Genomic DNA, 22,615 nt, shown 5'->3' on the forward strand with positions numbered 1-22,615 from the left:
TAGCCAGGGCTGGGAGTAGTGGCTCATGCCTGTAATATCCCAGCACTTTGGGAGGCTGAGGCAGGTGGGTCACCTGAGGTCAGGAGTTCAAGACCAGCCTGGCCAACACAGGGAAACGTCATCTCTACTAAAAATACAAAAATTAGCCAGGCATGGTGGCAGCTGCCTGTAATCCCAGCTACTCAGGAGGCTGAGGCAGGAGAATAGCTTGAACCCAGGAGGCGGAGGCTGCAGTGAGTTGAGATCGTGCCGCTGCACCCCAGCCTGGGCAAGAGAGCAAGACTCTGTCTCAAAAACAAACAAAAATTAGCTGGGCACTTCTAGTCCTAGCCACTTAGGAGGCTGAGGTGGGAGAATTCACTTGAGTCCAGGAGTTTGAGGTTGCAATGAACTATGATTACACCACCGCACTTCAGCCTGGGCTGAAGTGTGTGTGTGTGTGTGTGTGTGTGTGTGTGTGTGTGTGTGTATCATATACCCATTATTCATGTGTGTACTTGACTTCTCCATTAAGTTACACACAAGATGGTAGTGGATATAAATTTCTAAATCTCTACCACTTACTACTTGTGCAAGCTATTTGACCTCTCAGAACCTGTTTCTTCATTATTAAAGTGAACAAGATTAATCCTTTACACTGTTATATTAAAAGATTTAAAAGAGTTAAGGGGCCAAGTGTGGTGGCTCACACCTGTAATCTCAACACTGTGAGAGGCTGAGGCAGGAGTTCGAGACCAGCCTGGACAACATGGCAAGACCCCCATCTCTACTTTTAAAGTTATTTTTTTTTTTCTTTTTTGAGACAGAGTCCCGCTCTGTTGCCCAGGCTGGAGTGCAGTGGCATGATCTCGGCTCACTGCAACCTCCGCCTCCCAGGTTTAAGCGATCCTCCTGCCTCAGTCCCCCTAATAGCTGGGATTACAGGCATGTGCCACTATGCCTGGCTAATTTCTGTATTTTCAGTAGAGACGGGGTTTTGTCATGTTGGCCAGGCTGATCTTGAACTCCTGACCTCAGGTGATCCACCCGCCTCGGCCTCCCAAAGTGCTGGGATTACAGGCGTGAGCCACCGCACACAGCCTAAAATATTTTTCTTAAAAAAAGAGTTAATGAACATCAACTGATGCTTGGTATAATGCTTGGCATCTAGTGAGTTTCAACAAATGTTGGTTTAATGGCAATCTGGATAATGAATCTGATCCAGCGATTGCTTATAGAATGGAAAAAAGAAAGATGCATTTCCCTCAATAAATCCAGTTTCATAAGGCAATCTTAATACAGCTCAAACCTGCTACCCACCTCTCTTCTAATAAAGATCTCCACAGTTCTGGCCCGGCGCAGTGGCTCACGCCTGTAATCCCAGCCAAGGCGGGTGGATCATGAGGTCAAGAAATCGAGACCATCCTGGCCAATATAGTGAAACCCCGTCTCTACTAAAAATACAAAAAGTTAGCTGGGTGTGGTGGCACGTGCCTGTAGTCCCAGCTATTCGGGAGGCTGAGGCGGGAGAATGGCTTGAAACCGGAAGGCATGGGTTGAAGTGAGCCGAGATCGCGCCACTGCACTCCAGCCTGGGCAACAAGAGCGAAACCCCATTTCAAAAAAAAAAAAAAAAAACTCCACAGAAGATGGAAGTTCCTATGCACTTTACTTCAGAAATGCTATCATATATTCATATTCATGCTCTCCCAGTATGAGACTAAAGATACCATAACTCACATTGCTTCATTGCACTTAAACAACATGTTAGCTTACCCCTGAAGAGTTCTAGGGGGTAAAATGGTCTGCCAAAGTTAAACAACACTCTGAAATTGGTGGTCTACCTGGAAGTGTAATGGAAGTGTAAGCTGGTTGTCTGCTGTTTACTCATTCTTTAATTATAATTTGCTGGGTCATCAATTCAATTTCTCTACCAAAAATTCCAATCAAATGTCAATTACATCTACGACAGCATTTTTCCATTTATACACTTCCAACCCACTGCTCAATTTAAGAGGGGAAAAAATAACCACTTCAAAATTTATTATAGTGAAGTCTATTCAAGGAAATTGCAGAAAAGTGAGAACTCGCCAAAAAAATATTTATTATCTCAGCATCTGCATTCCACACTCAACTGTACACTGACATATAAGTTGTACAAGACAGAAGTCAGAAGCCTGGGAAGGGTTCTGGAAGATGGACATAGCTTTAAATCTGACATCATCACTTTCTAGCTGTGTAACCTAAGCATTTTATTTCTTGGTCCTGATACCCTTCATCTGTAAATCAGCGACTGTAACAGTATGAACCTCATAGGGTTGTTGTATTAAATGAGGTTATGTACACTAAGTTTACAAAGTACTTACATCTGAAATAGTAAGTGGGATTCCACCTAGCAGCGCTGAGCACTAAGGTTCTTCATAAATATAGCTGAATAAATGAGTATTTACACATTTTATATAAGGAAATAAGTGTATCAATAACGTTAGGTCTATCCTAAGTCAAATTAATAGCAGAAATACTATTTGGGGGCATTTTACAGTCCACAAGGCCCTTCTGACATCCATATGTCCATTTGATCTCCAGAACATCCTCAGGAAGTAGATTTTTTTTTTTTTTTTTTTTTTTTTTTTGAGACGGAGTTTCACTCTTGCTGCTGCCCAGGCTGGAGTGCAGTGGTGCGATTTCGGCTCACTGCAACCTCCGCCTTCCGGGTTCAAGCGAGTCTCCTGCTTCAGCCTCCCGAGTACCTGGGACTACAGGCGTGCACCACCATGCTCGGCTAATCTTTGTATGTTTAGTAGAGACAGGGTTTCACCATATTGGCCAGGCTGGTCTCGAACTCCTGACCTCGTGATTCGCCCGCCTTGGCCTCCCAAAGTGCAGAAATTACAGGCGTGAGCCACCGCGGCCGGCTTGGGGGTAGATATTTTTAAGACAGTCTCTTCAGAGATAAGAAACTGGTAACAAAGTGCCAAGGTTACCCACCCTAGTGGTATCCTCCAACCATTCTCCAGCTCAAGGGTAAGTGATTAGTGGCAAACGTTCTTAATACGACGTCCTGTATTAACATAACATTCCTGCAAGTTACCACCCTCCTCAAGCATAGTGAAGCACAGGAATCCAGGAATAAGCCAAAAGTAATAAATCCCGTCAGAAGCCACTGATGACACTTAGCACCTTGCATTGTTTTCTCACTTGGTGTCCTCCCACACCTCTAGGGCGGGGACCAGGTCTGTGTGTAGGTGCCCCCTTCCCGACCGGAACCCCCAACACGAAACCTGGTATCCAAGAGGCCTCAGTTTGTGGGAATGTTTGTGGAAATGGCATGGGATGTTGGCAGGAGGTTTTTCTGTCAGAGACCCGAACTGACGCCAACTCCGCGGTAGGGATTAAGCGTCTCCGGCAGATACAGACTCGTTGGGCGGAGAGGGTCCGACCGATAACCGGGCTGGGAAGGATGGCTGAGGACTGACGCCGCTAAGGGAAACCAGGGAAGCTGACACGCTGAGGGCACAGAAGCACAAACGAGGCGGGTCTGGCCGCAGCGATGGCTGGAAGGATAGGGACCAACAGAGGCTTGGGGGCCGGGGGAATCAGGGCAGTTGGAGTCTGGGGGGAGGGGGTCGGCCTGCTGGTCTAAGAAGAATCTGAGCCCAATCTGAGGAAAGTTCTGAACTCCTCTAGGGGCCCACTCCCCATCCCGCGGAGGCATTTGCTGCACCGAGTACTCGCTGCTACCTGAAACTGCAGCAGCTTCTCTGTCTGCTCCTGGGTTAGATCCCGCTCCTCAGGCGCCGCCATTTTGCCGCCGCCTCTACGCTCCTGACCCGTCCGCACCGTCACCCGCCGGAACTGACCTCAGCCACAACCACATCCGGTCTGAACGACCGCCGGCGCGCAGCTGCGTCTGCGCGCGCTGGCCCACTAACCCTACCCCACCCCTGGTCGCCGCCAGAGGGCGCCACGCTCGGGCCTATCCCGAACACCTCCGGAAACTGCCGAGGGACTGTCGGTACAAGTCGCCCTTACCCTTTAGGCGACGAAACGATCTGCTCGAGACCTGAGATTCCAGTGGAGTCTTGCAGAGCCGAGAGGGCCCGAATGTGCCTCGAGAAACTCCGGAGCGCCCGAATGGCATTCGGCTGATTTCGGCTGCTCTCTAACCTTTTTCCGGCAACCTCAGTTATTCTTGGAGGTTTCTCAGGAGATGTGGCCGTTCCGAAATACCAGCCTTTTGGTCTTTGGCCCCTGACCTAAAGTTTCCAAAAGCTCCTGACCATCTCTCGGGAGGTGCCGAAGGATACTGGCGCGGCATTTCCAACGCCGCCTTCGAAGCGGAAGCTGTGTGCAGGCTTCGACCACCGTCCCATTGCCGCTTCGCGGTCGCTTGCTAGGAAGGGCTGGACTGGGCTCCCCGGATCCTCGACGATTCATGGCGCCCCCAGCCGTCGGCAGAGCTTTCCGTCCACCGCCGTGGTTGCAGCGCTGGAGCCCCGGCCCGGCGTCTGCTTTTCCGTGCCTAGAGTCTTGTCTCTCCGCACTAGCGCTGCACTGGCCCCTTGTCCCTGTGACAGGCGAAGAAAGATCCCTGGACCGCCATTAGGAGACGCGGGTTCTAGCTGCCACCTTGCCAAGTGCTGGACATCCTTGGGCAAACCACTTGGGCTCCATTTTGCCATTTGTTGAATGAGATTCACCAAGAGCCCCTGACGTGCTGCCGCTGCCCCTTCTCTTCGAGGCAGTTTCCTGCCCTTTCCTTCTGCTGCTTACACTGCCCTATCACCATCCCTCAATCTCTATCTTCCTCTGCACGTCCTTTGCCCCTTCTCGTCCGCCACCTCTCTTTAGATTTCCTGTTCTCATTTCCACCTCTGCCTCCGAACGCCTCCTCTGCCCACCTTCCAGAGAGGCCTGGGTCTTGGTACACGCTTTTCCACGGACGACCTGTGTGATTCCCAGCAAGGCTCTCAGCCGCCTGCGCCCCACTCTCATCCCCTTGCAAGGCTGATCTGGTGAGACAGAAAAGGCTTTCAGCGCTGGTTCTGTGAAGAGTACGTGAAATTTCTTTTGCTGTGCAGAAGCTCTTTAGTTTAATGAGATCCCATTTGTCAATTTTGGCTTTTGCTGCCATTGCTTTTGGTGTTTTAGACATGAAGTCTTTGCCCATGCCTATGTCCTGAATGGTACTACCTAGGTTTTCTTCTAGGGTTTTTATGGTATTAGGTCTAACATTTAAGTCTCTAATCCATCTTGAATTAATTTTCGTATAAGGAGTAAGGAAAGGATCCAGTTTCAGCTTTCTACTTATGGCTAGCCAATTTTCCCAGCACCATTTATTAAATAGGGAATCCTTTCCCCATTTCTTGTTTCTCTCAGGTTTGTCAAAGATCAGATGGCTGTAGATGTGTGGTATTATTTCTGAGGACTCTGTTCTGTTCCATTGGTCTATATCTCTGTTTTGGTACCAGTACCATGCTGTTTTGGTTACTGTAGCCTTGTAGTATAGTTTGAAGTCAGGTAGCGTGATGCCTCCAGCTTTGTTCTTTTGACTTAGGATTGTCTTGGAGATGCGGGCTCTTTTTTGGTTCCAGAGTGTACAGGCAACCTACAGAATGGGAGAAAATTTTTGCAATCTACTCATCTGACAAAGGGCTAATATCCAGAACCTACAAAGAACTCAAACAAATTTACAAGAAAAAAACAAACAACCCCATCAAAAAGTGGGCAAAGGATATGAACAGACATTTCTCAAAAGAAGACATTCATACAGCCAACAGACACATGAAAAAATGCTCATCATCACTGGCCATCAGAGAAATGCAAATCAAAACCACAATGAGATACCATCTCACACCAGTTAGAATGGCGATCATTAAAAAGTCAGGAAACAACAGGTGCTGGAGAGGATGTGGAGAAATAGGAACACTTTTACACTGTTGGTGGGATTGTAAACTAGTTCAACCATTATGGAAAACAGTATGGCAATTCCTCAAGGATCTAGAACTAGATGTACCATATGACCCAGACATCCCATTACTGGGTATATACCCAAAGGATTATAAATCATGCTGCTATAAAGACACATGCACACGTATGTTTATTGCGGCACTCTTCACAATAGCAAAGACTTGGAATCAACCCAAATGTCCATCAGTGACAGACTGGATTAAGAAAATGTGGCACATATACACCATGGAATACTATGCAGCCATAAAAAAGGATGAGTTTGTGTCCTTTGTAGGGACATGGATGCAGCTGGAAACCATCATTCTTAGCAAACTATCACAAGAACAGAAAACCAAACACCGCATGTTCTCACTCATAGGTGGGAACTGAACAATGAGATCACTTGGACTCAGGAAGGGGAACATCACACACCCACACACCGGGGCCGATCATGGGGAGGGGGGAGCAGGGAGGGATTGCATTGGGAGTTATACCTGATGTAAATGACGAGTTGATGGGTGCAGCACAGCAACATGACACAAGTATACATATGTAACAAACCTGCACGTTATGCACATGTACCCTAGAACTTAAAAGTATAATAATAAAAAAATTAATTAATTAATTTAAAAAAAAAGAGTACATGAAATTTTGGCTACTTCTTTCTGGACTTTATCAGGTCTGCACAAACCACAACGTCCTGGAAAAACATCACATTGTACGCCCTAAAACACAACCCCCAAAAAGTGCTAATTTGAAAAACAAAACAAAACAAAAACCCTGCAAATTTGGATCTGCATATGAAATCTCTCCATTTAAAAATGGTGTCAGCGGGTCTGTGTGGCTCACACCTGTAATCCAAGCTCTTTGGGTGGCCGAGGCGGGCGGATCACCTGAGGTCAGGAGTTCTAAACTGGCCTGGTCGACGTGGCGAAACCCCGTCTCTACTAAAAATACAAAAATTAGCCAGGGGTGGTGGCGCGTACCTGTAGTCCCAGGTACTCAGGAGCCTGAGGCAGGAGAATCGCTTGAATCTGGGAGGCGGAGGTTGCAGTGAGCCGAGATTGCCCCACTGCACTTCAGCCTGGGCGATAGAGTGAGACTCCCTCTCAAAAATAAGTAAATAAATAAATAAATAAAATGTCAATTAATTAAAAACCCCCAAAGGCAAAATTGGAAGCAGACAGCTGCTACTCTAGATAATTTATTACAGCAACTCAAAGCTCAAAGGAGACTTAGGGTTGTTCAACCTCACCAAAAACACTGGGTTCAGGTAAACTGAATGAGAGGTGGCAAAGTCAGGTGTCTTCAGGAATTGTGTAATTCTCACTCAAGATATATACTTGCCAGCAGGCACGGTGGTGCCACCGCGCACGGCTAATTCATGCCTGTAATCCCAGCACTCTGGGAGGCCAAGGTGGGAGGATTGCTTGAGCCCAGGAGTTGGGGACCAGCCTGGGCAATATAGTGAGACTGTCTCTACGAAATTTTTTTTTTTTTAATTAGCCAAGTGTGTGCGGGGCGCGGTGGCTCACACCTGTAATCCCAGCACTTTGGGAGGCTGAGGCAGGCGGATCACAAGGTCAGGAGATCGAGACCATCCTGGCTAACACGGTGAAACCCTGTCTGTACTAAAAATAAAAAAAAAAAATTAGCCAGGCGTGGTGGCAGGGGCCTGTAGTCCCAGCTACTCGGGAGGCTGAGGCAGGAGAATTGCTTGAACCTGGGAGGCAGAGGTTGCAGTGAGCTGAGATCATGCCAATGCACTCCAGCCTGGGCGACAGAGCGAGACTCTGTCTCAAAAAAAAAAAAAAAAAAAAAAAAAATTTAGCTGAGTGTGTTAGCACGCATCTATAGTTCTAGCTAGTTAGGACGCCGAGGCAGGGATGATCACTTAAACCCAGGAGGCAGAGGTTGCAGTGAGCCATAGTCACCACCGCACTCCAGCCTGGGTAACAGAGCAAGACCAAGACCGTGTCTCAAAAAAACAAACAAAAACAAAACATAACAAAACACAGATGGTTTCTGCCTTTTAGCTGTAGAGGATGGCTTCCATGTATTGCCAAAACTGCCCATTTTTTTTAAGAGCGCATACATTCGCATCACAAAAAAATACATGTGAGGTGATGGCATGTTAATCAGCTTGATTTAGCCATTCCACAAAGTACATATATTTCAAAACATCATGTCATATATGATAAATTTTATTTGAAAAACATCACATTGTACACCTTAAAAAGTAAAATATGCTAATTTGAAAAGAAAAATTCTACACATTTGGATTTCCATGTGAAATCTCCCAATTTAAAAATGGTGTTGGCCAGGCGTGGTGGCTCACATGCCTGTCATCCCAGCACTTTGGAAGTCCGAGGCGGGCGGATCACCTGAGGTCAGGAGTTCAAGACCAGCCTGGCCAACATGGTAAAACCCGATCTTCACAAAAAATACAAAAATTAGCCGGGTGTGGTGGCCTGCGCCTGTAATCCCAGCTACTTGGGAGGCTGAGGCAGGAGAATCACTGGAACCCAAGAGGCGGAGGTTGCGGTGAGCCAAGATCACACCATTGTACTCCAGCCTGGGAGACAGGAGTGAAACTCTGTCACAAAAAGAAAAAAAGAAAAGAAAAAAAAAGATGTCAACTAATTCAATTTTAAGGAAAATTACTCTGCAAGTCAATCAGAATTGAAAGAAGCCTCACAGCCTCTATTTGTCATGGGAGAAACAGACCTGGGAAGAAACTCAAACTTTTTTTGATAAGTTCAAGATGAAGAGTGTGAAAAGTGTTACCAGTTATTGGCTTGCCTTTTCTTTTTTTCTTTTCTTTTCTTTTTTATTTATATTTTATTTTTGAGACGGAGTCTCACTCTTGTAGCCCAGGCTGGAGTGCAGTGGCGTGATCTTGGCTCACTGCAAGCTCTGCTTCCTGGGTTCACACCATTCTCCTGCCTCAGCCTCCCGAGAAGCTGGGACTACAGGCGCCCGCCACCACGCATGGCTAATTTTTTTGTATTTTTAGTAGAGACGGGGTTTCACCGTGTTGGCCAGGATGGTCTTGATCTCCTGACCTCCTGATCTGCCTACCTCGGCCTCCCAAAGTGCTGGAATTCCAGGAGTGAGACACCACACACGGCCCACTTTTTTTTTTTTTTTTGAGACAGAGTCTTGCTCTGTCACCCAGGCTGGAGTACAGTGGCACTATCTCGGCCCACTGCAACCTCCACTTTCCAGGTTCAAGCGATTCTCCTACCTCGGCCTCCCAAGTAGCTGGGATTAAAGGCACATGCCACCACACCTGGCTAATTTTTGTATTTTTAAGTAGAGATGGGGGTTTCTCCAGGTTGGCCAGGCTGGTCTTGAACTCCTGACCTCAGGTGATCCACCCTCCTTGGCCTCCCAAAGTGCTGGAATTACAGGTGTGAGCCACTGTGCCTGGCCTTCTTTTCTTTCTTTTCTTTTCTCGTTTATTTTCTTTTCTCTTTTCTTTCTTTTCTCTTTTATTTTCTTTTTTTTCTCTTTTATTTTCTTTTCTCTTTTCTTTCTTTTCTTTTCCCTTCTCTCTCTTTTTTTTTTTTCTTTCTTTCTCTTTTTTTTGAGACAGGGCCTCCCTCTGTTGCTCAGGCCAGAGTACAGTGGCATGATCATGGCTCACCGCAGCCTCAACCTCCAGGGTGCAAGCGATCCTCTCACCTCAGCCTCCCAAGTAGCTGAGACTACAGGCACACACCACCACACCAGGCTAATTCTTTTATTTTATTTTACTTTATGTTCCAGGATACATGTGCAGAACGTGCAGGTTTGTTACGTAGGTATATATGTGCCATGGTGGTTTGCTGCACCTGTCCACCCATCCTCTAGGTTTAAGCCCTACACACATTAGGTGTTTGTCCTAATGCGCTCCCTCCCCTTCCCTGCACCTCCGGACAAGCCCCGTGTGTGTTGTTCCCCTCCCTGTGTCCATGCGTTCTCATTGTTTAACCCCCACTTACGAGGAAGGACATGAGGTGTTTGCTTTTCTGTTTCTGCATTGGTTTGCTGAGGATGATGGCTTCCAGCTTCATCCATGTCCCTGCAAAGGACATGATCACATTCTTTTTTATAGTGCATAGTATTCCATGGTGTATATGTACCACATTTTCTTTATCCATTTGATCATTGATGGGCATCCATGTCTTTGCTAATATAAATAGTGCTGCAATGAACATACGTGTGCATATGTCTTTATAGCAGAATGATTTATATTCCTTTGGGTATACACCCAGTAATGGGATTGCTCACAGCAGGTTCATTCTTGTATTTTTTTGTAGAGATGGGGTTTAGGCCGGGCGCGGTGGCTCAAGCCTGTAATCCCAGCACTTTGGGAGGCCGAGGCGGGCGGATCACGGGGTCAGGAGATCGAGACCATCCTGGCTAACACAGTGAAACCCCGTCTCCACTGAAAATACAAAAAAATTAGCCGGGCGTGGTGGCGGCGCCTGTAGTCCCAGCTACTCGGGAGGCTGAGGCAGGAGAATGGCGGGAACCCGGGAGGCGGAGCTTGCAGTGAGCCGAGATCGCGCCACTGCACTCCAGCCTGGGCGACAGAGCCAGACTCCGCCTCAAAAAAAAAAAAAAAAAAAAAAAAAAAAAAGAGATGGGGTTTCACCATGTTGCCCAGGCTGGTCTCACACTCCAGAACTCAAGCTATCTTCATGCCTCATCCTTTGGAGTAGCTTGGTCTAACAGGCCTGCACCACCAAACCCAGTTTCTATTTTAATCCAACGTGGATTTAAAAATTCCACGCAGGGTTTGCCGGGCGCGGTGGCTCAAGCCTGTAATCCCAGCACTTTGGGAGGCCAAGACGGGCGGATCACGAGGTCGGGAGATCGAGACCATCCTGGCTAACACGGTGAAACCCCGTCTCTACTAAAAAAATACAAAAAACTAGCCGGGCGACGTGGTGGGCGCCTGTAGTCCTAGCTACTCGGGAGGCTGAGGCAGGAGAATGGCGTAAACCCGGGAGGCGGAGCTTGCAGTGAGCTGAGATCCGGCCACTGCACTCTAACCTGGGCAGCAGAGTGAGACTCCGTCTCAAAAAATAAATAAATAAATAAATAAATAAATAAATAAATAAATAAATAAAAATTCCACGCAGGGCAAGAGGATTGCTTAAGCCCAGAAGACCAGCTTTGGCAACACAGTGAGACCTCTGTGTATATAGAAAATAATAAGTAAAGTAAATCAGATTCTATCATGCTCCTGCTTAAAACATTCTATTGGCTTCCCGTTGTCCTTAAAATAGAATCCAAGCTCTTTACTGTGGCCTAAAATGCCCTATAGCTGGCTCCTATGGCTTCTCTGACCTCATTGGTGCCAAGTCACTTCTCTCAAACTTTCACCTCATTATTCCTATTTAGACATCAGGGACTTTGCATCTGCAAGACCCTGTCTCCTTGAGTCCTCACATGATTGGCCCCTTTTGACATTCAGATCTCAGCATAAGATAATGCAGTCTCATCTGTAATCTCATCGCTTTGGGAGGCCGAGGCAGGTGGATCACGAGGTAAGGAGTTTGAGACCAGCCTGGCCAACATGGTGAAACCCCGACTCTACTGAATACAAAAATTAGCCGGGCATGGTGGCACGTGCCTGTTATTGCAGCTATTCAGGAGGCTGAGGCAGGAGAATCCCTTGAACCTGGGAGGCGGAGGTTGCAGTGAGCCGAGATTGGGCCACTGTACTCCTGCCTGGGTGACAAGAGTGAAACTCTGTCTCAAAAATAAATAATAAATAAATAAATAATAAAAATGCATCTCACAGAAGACCTAAACATGTTGCATTTTCCTCAAAGCATTTATTACTACATGGCATTATCTTATTTACCTGTTTATTGTTTACCTCCTCACTCTGTATTCTAGAAGGGTTACAGAAACCAGGCTTGCTTTGGCCACCGCTGAATCCCCAGTGCCTAGAACTCGGCTGCACGTGGAGTACAAGGTCTATAAATATTTGGCCCAGGCTAGCTCCTTAGAGAAAGGGCCTAGGAATACAGGTGGACTTACAAGAGTAACACTAAGGGAATTCAACTGGGAGATAAAGCCACTGCCTGTGGGATGCAGAGAGATGGGATTTAATTAGAGCATCTCAAATCAGAAGAGAAAAGAAGAACCACTTCAATTTCAGGTGTTGGGCTAAGAAATGCTAATAACAGGTGACTTTAAAGCAGAAATATTTTATTGCTCTTGGTTTTGTTTCTTGTTTTTTTTTTGAGACTGAGTCTTGCTGTGTCGCCCAGGCTGGAGTGCAGTGGTGCGATCTTGGCTTACTGCAAGCTCCACCTCCCGAGTTCACGCCATTCTCCTGCCTCAGCCTCCTGAGTAGCTGGGACTACAGGTGCCCACCACCAAGCCCGGCTTTTTGTATTTTTAGTAGAGACGGGGTTTCACCACATTAGCCAGGATGGTCTTGAACTCCTGACCTTGTGATCGCCTGCCTCAACTTCCCAAAGTGCTGGGATTACAGGCGTGAGCCACTGCACCCGGCCTACTGCTCTTTTAAAAAAATCTCTGAGCCAGGTGCGGTGGCTCACGCCTGTAATCCCAGCACTTTGGGAGGCTGAGGTGGGCAGATCATGAGGTCAGAAGATCGAGACCATCCTGGCTAACACGGTGAAACCCCGTCTCTACTAAAAATACAAAAAATTAGCTGGGCGTGGTGGCATGCACCTTTAGTCCCAGCTACTAGGGAGGTTGAGATAGGAGAATCATTTGAACCGGGAGGCGGAGCTTGCAGTGAGCCAAGATAGCGCCACTGCACTCCAGCCTGGGCGACAGAGTGAGACTCAGTCTCAAAAAAAAAAAAAAAAATGTGTTTATAAAAAATTGCGGCCGGGCGCAGTGGCTCAAGCCTGTAATCCCAGCACTTTGGGAGGCTGAGACGGGCGGATCACGAGGTCAGGAGATTGAGACCATCCTGGCTAACCCGGTGAAACCCCGTCTCTACTAAAAATACAAAAAACTAGCCAGGCGAGGTAGCGGGCGCCTGTAGTCCCAGCTACTCGGGAGGCTGAGGCAGGAGAATGGCGTAAACCCGGGATACGGAGCTTGCAGTGAGCTGAGATCCGGCCACTGCACTCCAGCCTGGGCGACAGAGCGAGACTCCGTCTGAAAAAAAAAAAAAAAAATTGCATGATTTGTGAACTGTGAAAAAGTTTAACACCTGAGCTGGCAGAATGGGAAAGGGAGGAAAAGCAACAGACCTGCCTACAGATGGTTTAAATAACCCATTTGCATTTAAATCGTTCCTACAATCTTAGCCTCTGCCTGTTTGTGGGGGGGCATGTTTCCCAGGAGACATAGTGTAGTTTCCATTGAACTGCTTGCTGCAATGACTACCTGGCCACTTTGGACACCTCGTGCCGTAAACCTGGGAGTGGAGGAGTTGTCAGACCAGCAGGGTAATCCCCCTGTTTACAATGAGGGGCCAGGGTTGCTGTTATACACCACAGAGTCAGGAGTGTGTCTGGAGCTCAGGGGACTTACCAGGACATCTTTTGTCACTTCCACACCTAGTGATAACAGAAAACAAGCAATTGCAACAACCACAGCCCGACAAGGGAAGGTAATTAAAGGCTAAGACCCTTCTGAAATAAAAGTCTGGATTGCCCAGGCCGGGAAAGCATTTAGGCCAACCAAAGTACTAGCCAAGGGTGAGGGAAATGCGGAATTATGGAGGAAGGAGATGATGATTATCACTTACAGCCTTGTGACCAGTTGCAGCTGCAGAGATCTTAGTTTTTTTCACCAGCTAGCTCACCTTAAGTCTTTTAGAGATTGTTGCTGGCTACTACATCAAAAGGGATTTATATGAATGTTTGGACTCCTACCGTCCCTCTTGGAAGGAACGAGGGCATTTTGTTCCTACAGTCATGGAGAACTATGGGACTGGATATAACGGGAGGGAGTGAGCAGTGCAAGGAAGGGATTGCATCCAACATCTCTTACATTTCACCTGAGATCTTTGCAGTCTTACCTATCTCCAAGGCCCTTAGTCAATTGTTGCACCCCCAGCCACTTCTGTGCTCACCAGTTCTACTTGGATGGATTCTGTCTGGCCACCCCCATGGTGACCAGCTTGCACAGACCCAATGCAACAGCATGTCACTGGCACGTGTACTACACGCTTTGGACTCCTGCCCTAGAGCTTTTCTATTGCTACTGGAGCAGGAGACACCATGGACCAGCATAGTGCTTACCTATGTGTGACCCAGAAGTGCAGTGGAAGTAATGTCCCGCGGAGCAGATTTTTGGCCAATAAGAGATGGGAGTGTGAACCCTGAAAGAGCTGGTCCTTCAAGATGGATCCTGAGTGGCTAAGGTGGCCTGAAATCAGAACACAGCCAAGCAACCATTCGCTGTCTCTAGGTCACCCACGTATCCTGCATTCCCAGAAACCCACATGCTCATGTAACGTTGGGACTTTCATACCTGTCTGTTCTTGTTCATCCTGCCTGAAATCACTGCTGCTGGAAAATCCCATTTCACTTCCTGAACTGCTATTGTTTGAATATGGTTTGTTTGGCTCCACTAAGTCTCATGCTGAAGTTTGATCCCCTATGTTGGAGGTGGGGCCGTGTGGGAGGTGCTTGGGCGATGGGGGTGGATCCCTCGTTAATAGCTTGGTGCTGTTCTTGTGGGAGGGAGGGAGGTCTCACTCTTAGCTCTCAGGATAACTGATTGTTGAAAAGAGCATGGCACCTCCTCCCCTCTCTCTTGCCTCTTCTCTCTCCATGTTATCTGCACAAGCCTGTTCCCCTTCACCTTTTGTCATGAGTGGAAAACTTCCTGAGGCCCTCATCAGAGACAGATGCTGGTGCCATGCTTCTTGTACAGCTGCAGAACTGTGAGCCTAATAACCCTCTGTTCTTTATAAATTATTCAGTCTTAGGCATTCCTTTAGAGCAACACAAACAGGCAAAGACATGGACCTAATCAATAGACTATGACCTGTATGGACGAATCAGAACTCAACAAACATCAGTCAATCAGAACTAGACAAGATTGTATCCCTCATTTGCATAAGTAGACCATAGTGAGAACCTGGGCGGAGCTTTCTTTGTAAAAGACAACTCCTCTCTTTTTTCTCTTGGAAGGTACCTTTGTTTTCACTGAAGGATGCATCTCTCTGGTTTGCAAACTGTTCATTAGAATGAAGTCTCTCTTTTTTAAAAAAGACAATCCTTGGCCGGGCGTGGTGGCTCACGCCTGTAAACCCAGCACTTTGGCAGGCCGAGGTGGCTGGATCACCTGAGGTCAGGAGTTTGAGACCAGTCTGGCCAACATGATGAAACTCCATCTCTAATAAAAACACAAAAATTAGCTGGGTGTGGTGGTGGCCGCCTGTAATCCCAGCTACCTGGGAGGTTGAGGCAGGAGAATGGCTTGAACACAGGAGGCGGAGGTTGCAGTGAGTTGAGATCACACCACTGCACTCCACAGCCTGGGCAACAGAAAGAGACACTGTTTCAAAAAAAAAAAAAGACAATCTTTGTGAGTGGAATTTATATATTTATTTATTTATTTTAGATAGGCTCTCAGCTGGGCGCGGTGGCTCACACCTATAATCCCAGCACGTTGGGAGGCTGAGGAGGGTGGATTCCTTGAGGCTAGGAGTTCAAGACCAGCCTGGGCAACATGGTAAAACCCCCTCTCTACAAAAAATACAAAAATTAGCTGGGCGCAGTTTCACGTGCCTATAGTCCTGAGGCAGGAAAATAGGGTTTGGAGGCAAGGAACATAAGGCCAATTCATACTTCAGCTATAACAGGAAATATCCTCTCCATAAAACGTATGTGTAAATAACTTGTAACTTTACTTCATTCTCTCCATTTATGTAGGGTGTGCCTGAAGTAACCAATGGAATCCTCTAAGGGATATTTAAACTCCCAAAAATTCTGTAACGGGGCCCTTGAGCCTCTATGCTCGGGCCTGCTCCCACACTGTGGAGTGTACTTTCATTTGCAATAAATCCCTTCATTCTTTCCTTCTTTGTGTATTTTGTTCAATTCTTTGTTCAAGATGCCAAAAACCTGGAAATCCTCCACCATCAACAGTCGCAGCTACTCAGGAGGCCAAGGCAGGAGGATTCGCTTGAGCCCCAGAGGTCAAGGCTGCAGTGAGTCGTGATTGTGCTACTGCACTCCAGCATGGGTGACAGGAATAAAACCCTGCCTCAAAAAAAAAAAAAAAAAGAAAAGAAAAGAAAAGAGAGAGAGAGAGGGAGGGTCTCATTCTGTCTCTTGTAATCATGCCCAGCTAACTTAAGTATTTTGGTATTTTAGTATTTTGGTAAGGACGGGGTTTCACCATGTTGGCCAAGCTGGTCTTGAACTCTTGACCTCAGGTGATCTGCCTGCCTCGGCCTCTCAAAGTGCTGGGGTTACAGGCATGAGGCACCACGTCTGGCCTATATATTCCTTATAGGTTATATCCTGAGAACAAAAAGAAAAGCAAAGAAATCTGAAATGGTTTTAAATAATCCTAGTGTCAGTAATAATATTGATATTGCTACTTTATTTATTTTTGTTTTGCTTTGTTTTTTGTTTCTTTTTTGAGACAGGGTCTTGCTCTGTTGCCTAGGCTGGAGTACAATGGTGTGATCTTGGCTCACTGCAACCTCCACCTCCCGGGTTCAAGTGATTCTCCCACCTCAGCCTCCCAGGTAGTTAGGACTACAGGCGCATGCCAGAATGCCCAGCTAGTTTTTAGTACAGACAGCGTTTCACCATGTTGGCCAGGCTGGTCTCAAACTCCTGACCTCAAGTGATCTGCCTGCCTCAGCCTCCCAGAGTGCTGGGATTTACAGGCATGAGCCACTGCACCCAGCCTGATATTGCTACACACACACACACACGTACTTATATATGTACTCCCAGTGGGTCCTGAAACCACGAATAGTACCAAATCTGAATGCTGCCAGTTGAAACCTGTTTCTGTTCATCTCTCCCACCCACAAATGTAATGCCTTTTCCATCTGAACTAAGCACTTATCACATACTGCGGTGTAACTTTTGCAGTTTGGGGTGTGACAGCAAAACTGGCACAAATTTCTTTTTCCTTCTTTACAATTTCATGGATAGATCTGTTTCTATCACAGATCTTAGCAACCTCAGCATACATTTTTTTCTTTCCTTATTAAATCAAGAACGTTCACCTTTACACTCAAAGAAAGGAATTTATGGCTTCTCTTTGGCGTATCTGAGCTACCAGCATCACTAGTCTCGGGCTTTGGGACCGATATTAAGTAAAATAAGGGGAACCTGAGCAAAAGCACTGCAGAACGGTAACAATTGATCTGATAACTGCAAAGTGACTGATGGGTGGGGAGTGTATACAGCATGGAGACGCTGGACAAAGGGGCGATTCACATCCCAGGCAGGATGCAATGGGAGGATGCAAGATTTCATCACGCCCCTCAATTCAAAACTTATGAATTGTTTATTTCTGGAATTTTCCATGTAATATTTTCAGACTGTGGTTGACCACAAGTAACTATAATCATGGAAAGTGAAACCAAGGATTATAAGGGACTACTGTGTATATATGGAGACAGCAAAAAAGAGTGAATATGTTATGCATTAGAACCAAGATTTTCAGTGAAAGGAAAAATATATAGATCTAAAGAGATTAAGTAAAAACATTATTTTAAATTTAATTAAGAAATATCAGTAACAGTACAATGCGTTTTCTTTTTTTAAAAAAAATGTATTTCCGGCCGGGCGCGGTGGCTCAAGCCTGTAATCCCAGCACTTTGGGAGGCCGAGACGGGCGGATCACGAGGTCAGGAGATCGAGACCATCCTGGCTAACACGGTGAAACCCCGTCTCTACTAAAAAATACAGAAAACTAGCCGGGAGCGGTGGCGGGCGCCTGTAGTCCCAACTACTCGGGGGGCTGAGGCAGGAGAATGGCGTGAACCCGGGAGGCGGAGCTTGCAGTGAGCTGAGATCCGGCCACTGCACTCCAGCCTGGGCGACAGAGCGAGACTCCGTCTCAAAAAAAAAAAAAAAATGTATTTCCTAGTGTTTTTTTTTTTTTTTTAAGAGACGGAGTCTCGCTCTGTCACCCAGGCTGGAGTGCAGTGGCCGGATCTCAGCTCACTGCAAGCTCCACCTCCCGGGTTCACCCGCCATTCTCCTGCCTCAGCCTCCCGAGTAGCTGGGACTACAGGCGCCCGCCACCATGCCTGGCTAATTTTTGTATTTTTAGTAGAGACGGGGTTTCACCGTGTTAGCCAGGATGGTCTCGATCTCCTGACCTCGTGATCCACCCGCCTCGGCCTCCCAAAGTGCTGGGATTACAGGTGTGAGCCACCGCGCCCGGCCGTATTTCCTAGTTTTCTTGACTAAAGAGGTTTATAAGAAATAATTAGACCCAATGCAGTGGCTAAGCACACGTTAGCTCCAGTAGCTTTTTTGTAGAATCTACTTTTTTACATAGACAGTCATGTAGTATGCATATAAAGATAGTTTTATGGTGACTGTGCCTGTAATCTCAGCATTTTGGGAGACTGAGGTGGGAGGATCGCTTGAGGCCAGGAGTTCAAGACCAGCCTGGGCAAAGTAGAGAGACACCCCCAACCTGCCACCGCCTTGCTGTTTCTACAAAAAAAGAAAAGAAAAAAAGAGGATTGTTTAACCTTTCATTCAAATCTGGATTCCTTTTGTTTCTTTTTCCTTTTTCCCTCCCTTCCTTCCCTTCATTGTTCTCCTTATTGCACTGGCTGGAACCTCCAGTGTAATGTTGAACAAAAGTGGTAAAAGCAGACATCTTTGCCTTATTCCTACTCTTTGAGGGAAAGTGTTCAGTCTCTCACCATTAAGTTTAATGTTAGCCGAAGATTTTTTGTAGCTGTAAGATTGAGGAAGTTCCCTTCGATTTGTAGTTTGCTGAGCATTTTTATTAGGAATCTATGTTGTCAAATGCTTTTTCTGTTATTGAGATGATCATATGACTTCTCCCTTTTGTTTTTTTTTTGATATGAATAATTATACTGATTGATTCTTTTAAAATTGTGGTAACAAATATCTAACATAAAATTTATCATTTTAATCATTTTATAGTGTACAATCCAGTGGCATTTAGTAAAATGTTGTACAACCATCACTACTACATAGTTCCAAAATATTTTCATTAACCCAAAAGGAAACCCTGTGTGCATTAGCAGTCACTTCCATTTCTCCCTCCCCCAGCTCCTAGCAACCACAAATCCACATTCTTTCTCTATGAATTGGTCTGTTCTGGATATTTGATATAAAAGGAATAATACAATATATGTGGCTTTTGTGTATAGCTTCTTTCATGCAGGATAATGTTTTCAAGGTTTAACTACGTTGTAGTGTGTATCAGTATCAGATTTTGTTTTTTGAGATGGAGTCTCACTCTGTTGCCCCGGCTGGAGTGCAATGGTGCCATCTTGGCTCGTTGCAACCTCTGCCTCCCAAGTTCAAGCGATTCTCCTGCCTCAGCCTCCCCAGTAGCCGGGATTACAGGCGCACACCACTGCACCTTGCTAATTTTTGTGTTTTTAGTAGAGACAGAGTTTCACTCTGTTGGCCAGGATGATCTTGAACTCCTAACCACAGGTGATCTGCCTGCCTCGGCTTCCCAAAGTGCTGGGATTACAGGCGTGAGCCACCGTTCCAGGCCTGTTTTTTTGTTTGTTTGTTTGTTTTTGAGGCAGAGTTTTGCTCTATGGCCCAGGCTGGAGTGCAGGGTGTGATTTTGGCTCACTACAGCCTGAGATTGCTCAAGCCATCCTCCTGCCTCAGCCTCCCAAGCAGCTGGGACTACAGGTGTGCACCACCATGCCTGGCTAATTTTGGTATTTTTTGTAGAGATGGGGTTTTACCATGTTGCTCAGGCTGGTCTTGAACTCTTGAGCTCAAGCAATCCTCTCACCTCAACCTCCCAAAGTGCTGGGATTACAGGCATGAGCCACTGCGCCTCACCCTTCAGTTCTTTGTTTGGCCAAATAGTGTTCCATTGTATGAATGTACTACTTTTTTTTTTTTTTTTTGACAGAGCCTCACTCTGTCATCCAGGCTGTAGTGCAGTGTTGGGATCTCGGCTCACTGCAGCCTCTGCCTCCCAGGTTCAAGCGATTCTTGTGCCTCAGCCTCTGGAGTAGCTGGGGTTACAGGCACGCACCACTGCACCTGGCTGATTTTTGTATTTTTGTTAGAGATGGGTTTTCGCCATGTTGGCCAGGCTGGTCTCGAACTCCTGACCTCAGGTGATCCACCCACCTCGGCCTCCCAAAGTGCTAGGATTACAGGCATGAGCCACTGAGCCCGAATATACTACATTTTTAATCCATTTGTCAGCTGATAGGTATCTGCCTTTTGGCTATTGTGAATAGCACTGCAGTAAACATTTGTGTATAGTTTTTGGGTTGAATACTTGTTTTGATTTTTGTGGATATATACCTAGGAGTGGAATTGCTAGATCATATAGTAATTCTATTTTTAATTTTTTTTTTTTTTTTTTTTTTTTTGAGACGGAGTCTCACTCTGTTCCCCTGGCTGGAGTGCAGTGGCGTGATCTCAGCTCACCGGCAAGTTCCGCCTCCCGGGATCATGCCATTCTCCTGCCTCAGCCTCCTGAGTAGCTGGGACTACAGGCGCCCACCACCGCGGCCAGCTAATTTTTTGTATTTTTAGTAGAGACGGGGTTTTTTTTTTTTTTTTTTTTGAGGCGGAGTCTCGCTCTGTCGCCCAGGCTGGAGTGCAGTGGCCGCATCTCAGCTCACTGCAAGCTCCGCCTCCCGGGTTTACGCCATTCTCCTGCCTCAGCCTCCCGAGGAGCTGGGACCACAGGCGCCCGCCACCTCGCCCGGCTAGTTTTTTGTATTTTTTAGTAGAGACGGGGTTTCACCGGGTTAGCCAGGATGGTCTCGATCTCCTGACCTCGTGATCCGCCCGTCTTGGCCTCCCAAAGTGCTGGGATTACAGGCTTGAGCCACCGCGCCCGGCCAGAGACGGGGTTTCACCGGGTTAGCCAGGATGGTCTCGATCTCCTGACCTTGTGATCTGCCTGCCTCGGCCTCCCAAAGTGCTGGGATTACAGGCATGAGTCACCGTGCCCGGCCTATTTTTAACTTTTTGAGACAACACCAAAGTGTGTTTTACAATGGTTGCACCATTTTACATTCTACCAGCAGTGTGCAAGGGTTCCAATTTTCCCTCATACTTGCCAGCCCTCATTTTCTCTTTAAAAAAATTATAGCCAGCCTCATGGGTGTGAAGTGGTGTTTCACTGTGATTTTCATTTGCATTTACCTAATGACCAGTAATGTGAAGCCTCTTTTCATGTGACTTCTAGCCATGTGCATATCTTCTTTGGAGAAATATCTATTCAAGCTCTCTGCTCCTCCTTTTTTTTTTTTTTTTTGAGACAGGGTCTTGCTCTGTCGCCCAGGCTGGAGTGCAGTGGCACCATCTCAGCTTACTGCAAGCTCCACCTCCCAGGTTCATGCCATTCTCCCGCCTCAGCCTCCCGAGTAGCTGGGACTACAGGCACCCGCCACCATGCCCAGCTAATTTTGTTTTTGTATTTTTAGTAGAGACAGGGTTTCACTGTATTAGGCAGGATGGTCTCAATCTCCTGACCTTGTGATCTGCCCGCCTCAGCCTCCCAAAGTGCTGGGATTACAGGTTTAAGCCGCTGTGCCCGGCCGCTCCCTGCTCATATTTTTAATTGAATTGTTTGTCTTTTTGCTGTTGAGTTATGAAAGTTTTTTTTTAATGTATATTCTGGATACCATACCCTTATCAGATATATGATAAAATGTTTTTCAAATATTTTCTCCCATTCTGTAGGTTGTCTTTTCTCCTTCCTTCCTTCCCTCCCTCTCTCCTTCCCTTCCTTCCTTCCCCTCTCTCTGTTCTCTGTCTTTCCCTCCCTTCCTTCCTTCCTCCTTCTTTCCCTCCTTCCCTCCCTCCCTCCCTCCCTCCCTTCCTTCTTTCCTGCCATCCTCTCTCTCTTTCTTTCCTCACACTGTCACCCAGGCTGGAATGCCATGGCATGATCATGGCTCACTGAAGCCTCAACATCCTGGGTTCAAACAATCTTCCCACCTCAGCCTTCTGAGTTGCTGGGACCCACCACACCCGGCTACTTTTGTTGCTGTTGTTGTAGAGACAGAGTCCCCCTATGTCTCCCAGGCTGGGCTTGAACTCCTGAGTTCAAGCAATCCTTCCGTGTATCTTCCTTCCCTCCCTCCATCCCTCCCTTCCTTCCATTTCACTCTGTCACCCAGGATGGAGCACAGTGGCACAATCATGACTCACTGCAGCCTTGACCTCCCGGACCCAATGAACCCTGATACTTCAGCCTCCCCAGTAGCTGGGTCTACAGTTACATCCCATCATACTGGCTAATTTTTTATTTGTTTTGTTTTTAGAGATGAGTTCTTGCTATGTTGTCCAAGCTGGTCTCAAACTCCTGGGCTCAAGTGATCTTCCTACCTCAGTCTCCCAAATTACTGGGATTATAGGAGTGAGCCACTGTGCCTGGCCTGTTTTCTTACTATTGAGTTTGGCTCATTCTTTGTTTTCTAAAATTACTCATCAGATACATGATTTGCTTATTGGTCTCTGAGTGGCAAAGTTGTCCCTGGTTGAGAGTCACCGCTCTAGATCTTACTACCACC

The 22,615-nt window shown here is 46.8% G+C and overlaps 2 protein-coding genes across 14 annotated transcripts in view; one reads left to right on the top strand and one right to left on the bottom strand.

Annotated features, from left to right (window-relative positions):
• FAF2 (Fas associated factor family member 2) overlaps positions 1 to 3,885 on the bottom strand; it is a 61,896-nt gene extending 58,011 nt beyond the window's left edge. The window contains exon 1 of the mRNA XM_050793229.1: positions 3,721 to 3,885. Coding sequence (XP_050649186.1) covers positions 3,721 to 3,783 — 63 coding nt within the window. The 5' untranslated portion in view covers positions 3,784 to 3,885. The remainder of the gene's footprint in view (positions 1 to 3,720) is intronic.
• NOP16 (NOP16 nucleolar protein) overlaps positions 1 to 22,615 on the top strand; it is a 274,193-nt gene that overhangs the window by 198,439 nt on the left and 53,139 nt on the right. Inside the window, exon 1 of one of the 13 annotated variants that reach the window (XM_050793300.1) lies at positions 3,564 to 3,573. The exons of the other annotated variants lie outside the window; for them this stretch is intronic. The gene's annotated coding sequence lies outside the window, so the exon portion shown is untranslated. Of the gene's footprint in view, positions 1 to 3,563; positions 3,574 to 22,615 lie in introns of those variants that run through there. 13 annotated transcript variants of the gene reach the window in all.

The sequence above is a fragment of the Macaca thibetana genome, chromosome 6 (assembly GCF_024542745.1).
Source record: "Macaca thibetana thibetana isolate TM-01 chromosome 6, ASM2454274v1, whole genome shotgun sequence".
NCBI lineage: Eukaryota > Metazoa > Chordata > Mammalia > Primates > Cercopithecidae > Macaca > Macaca thibetana.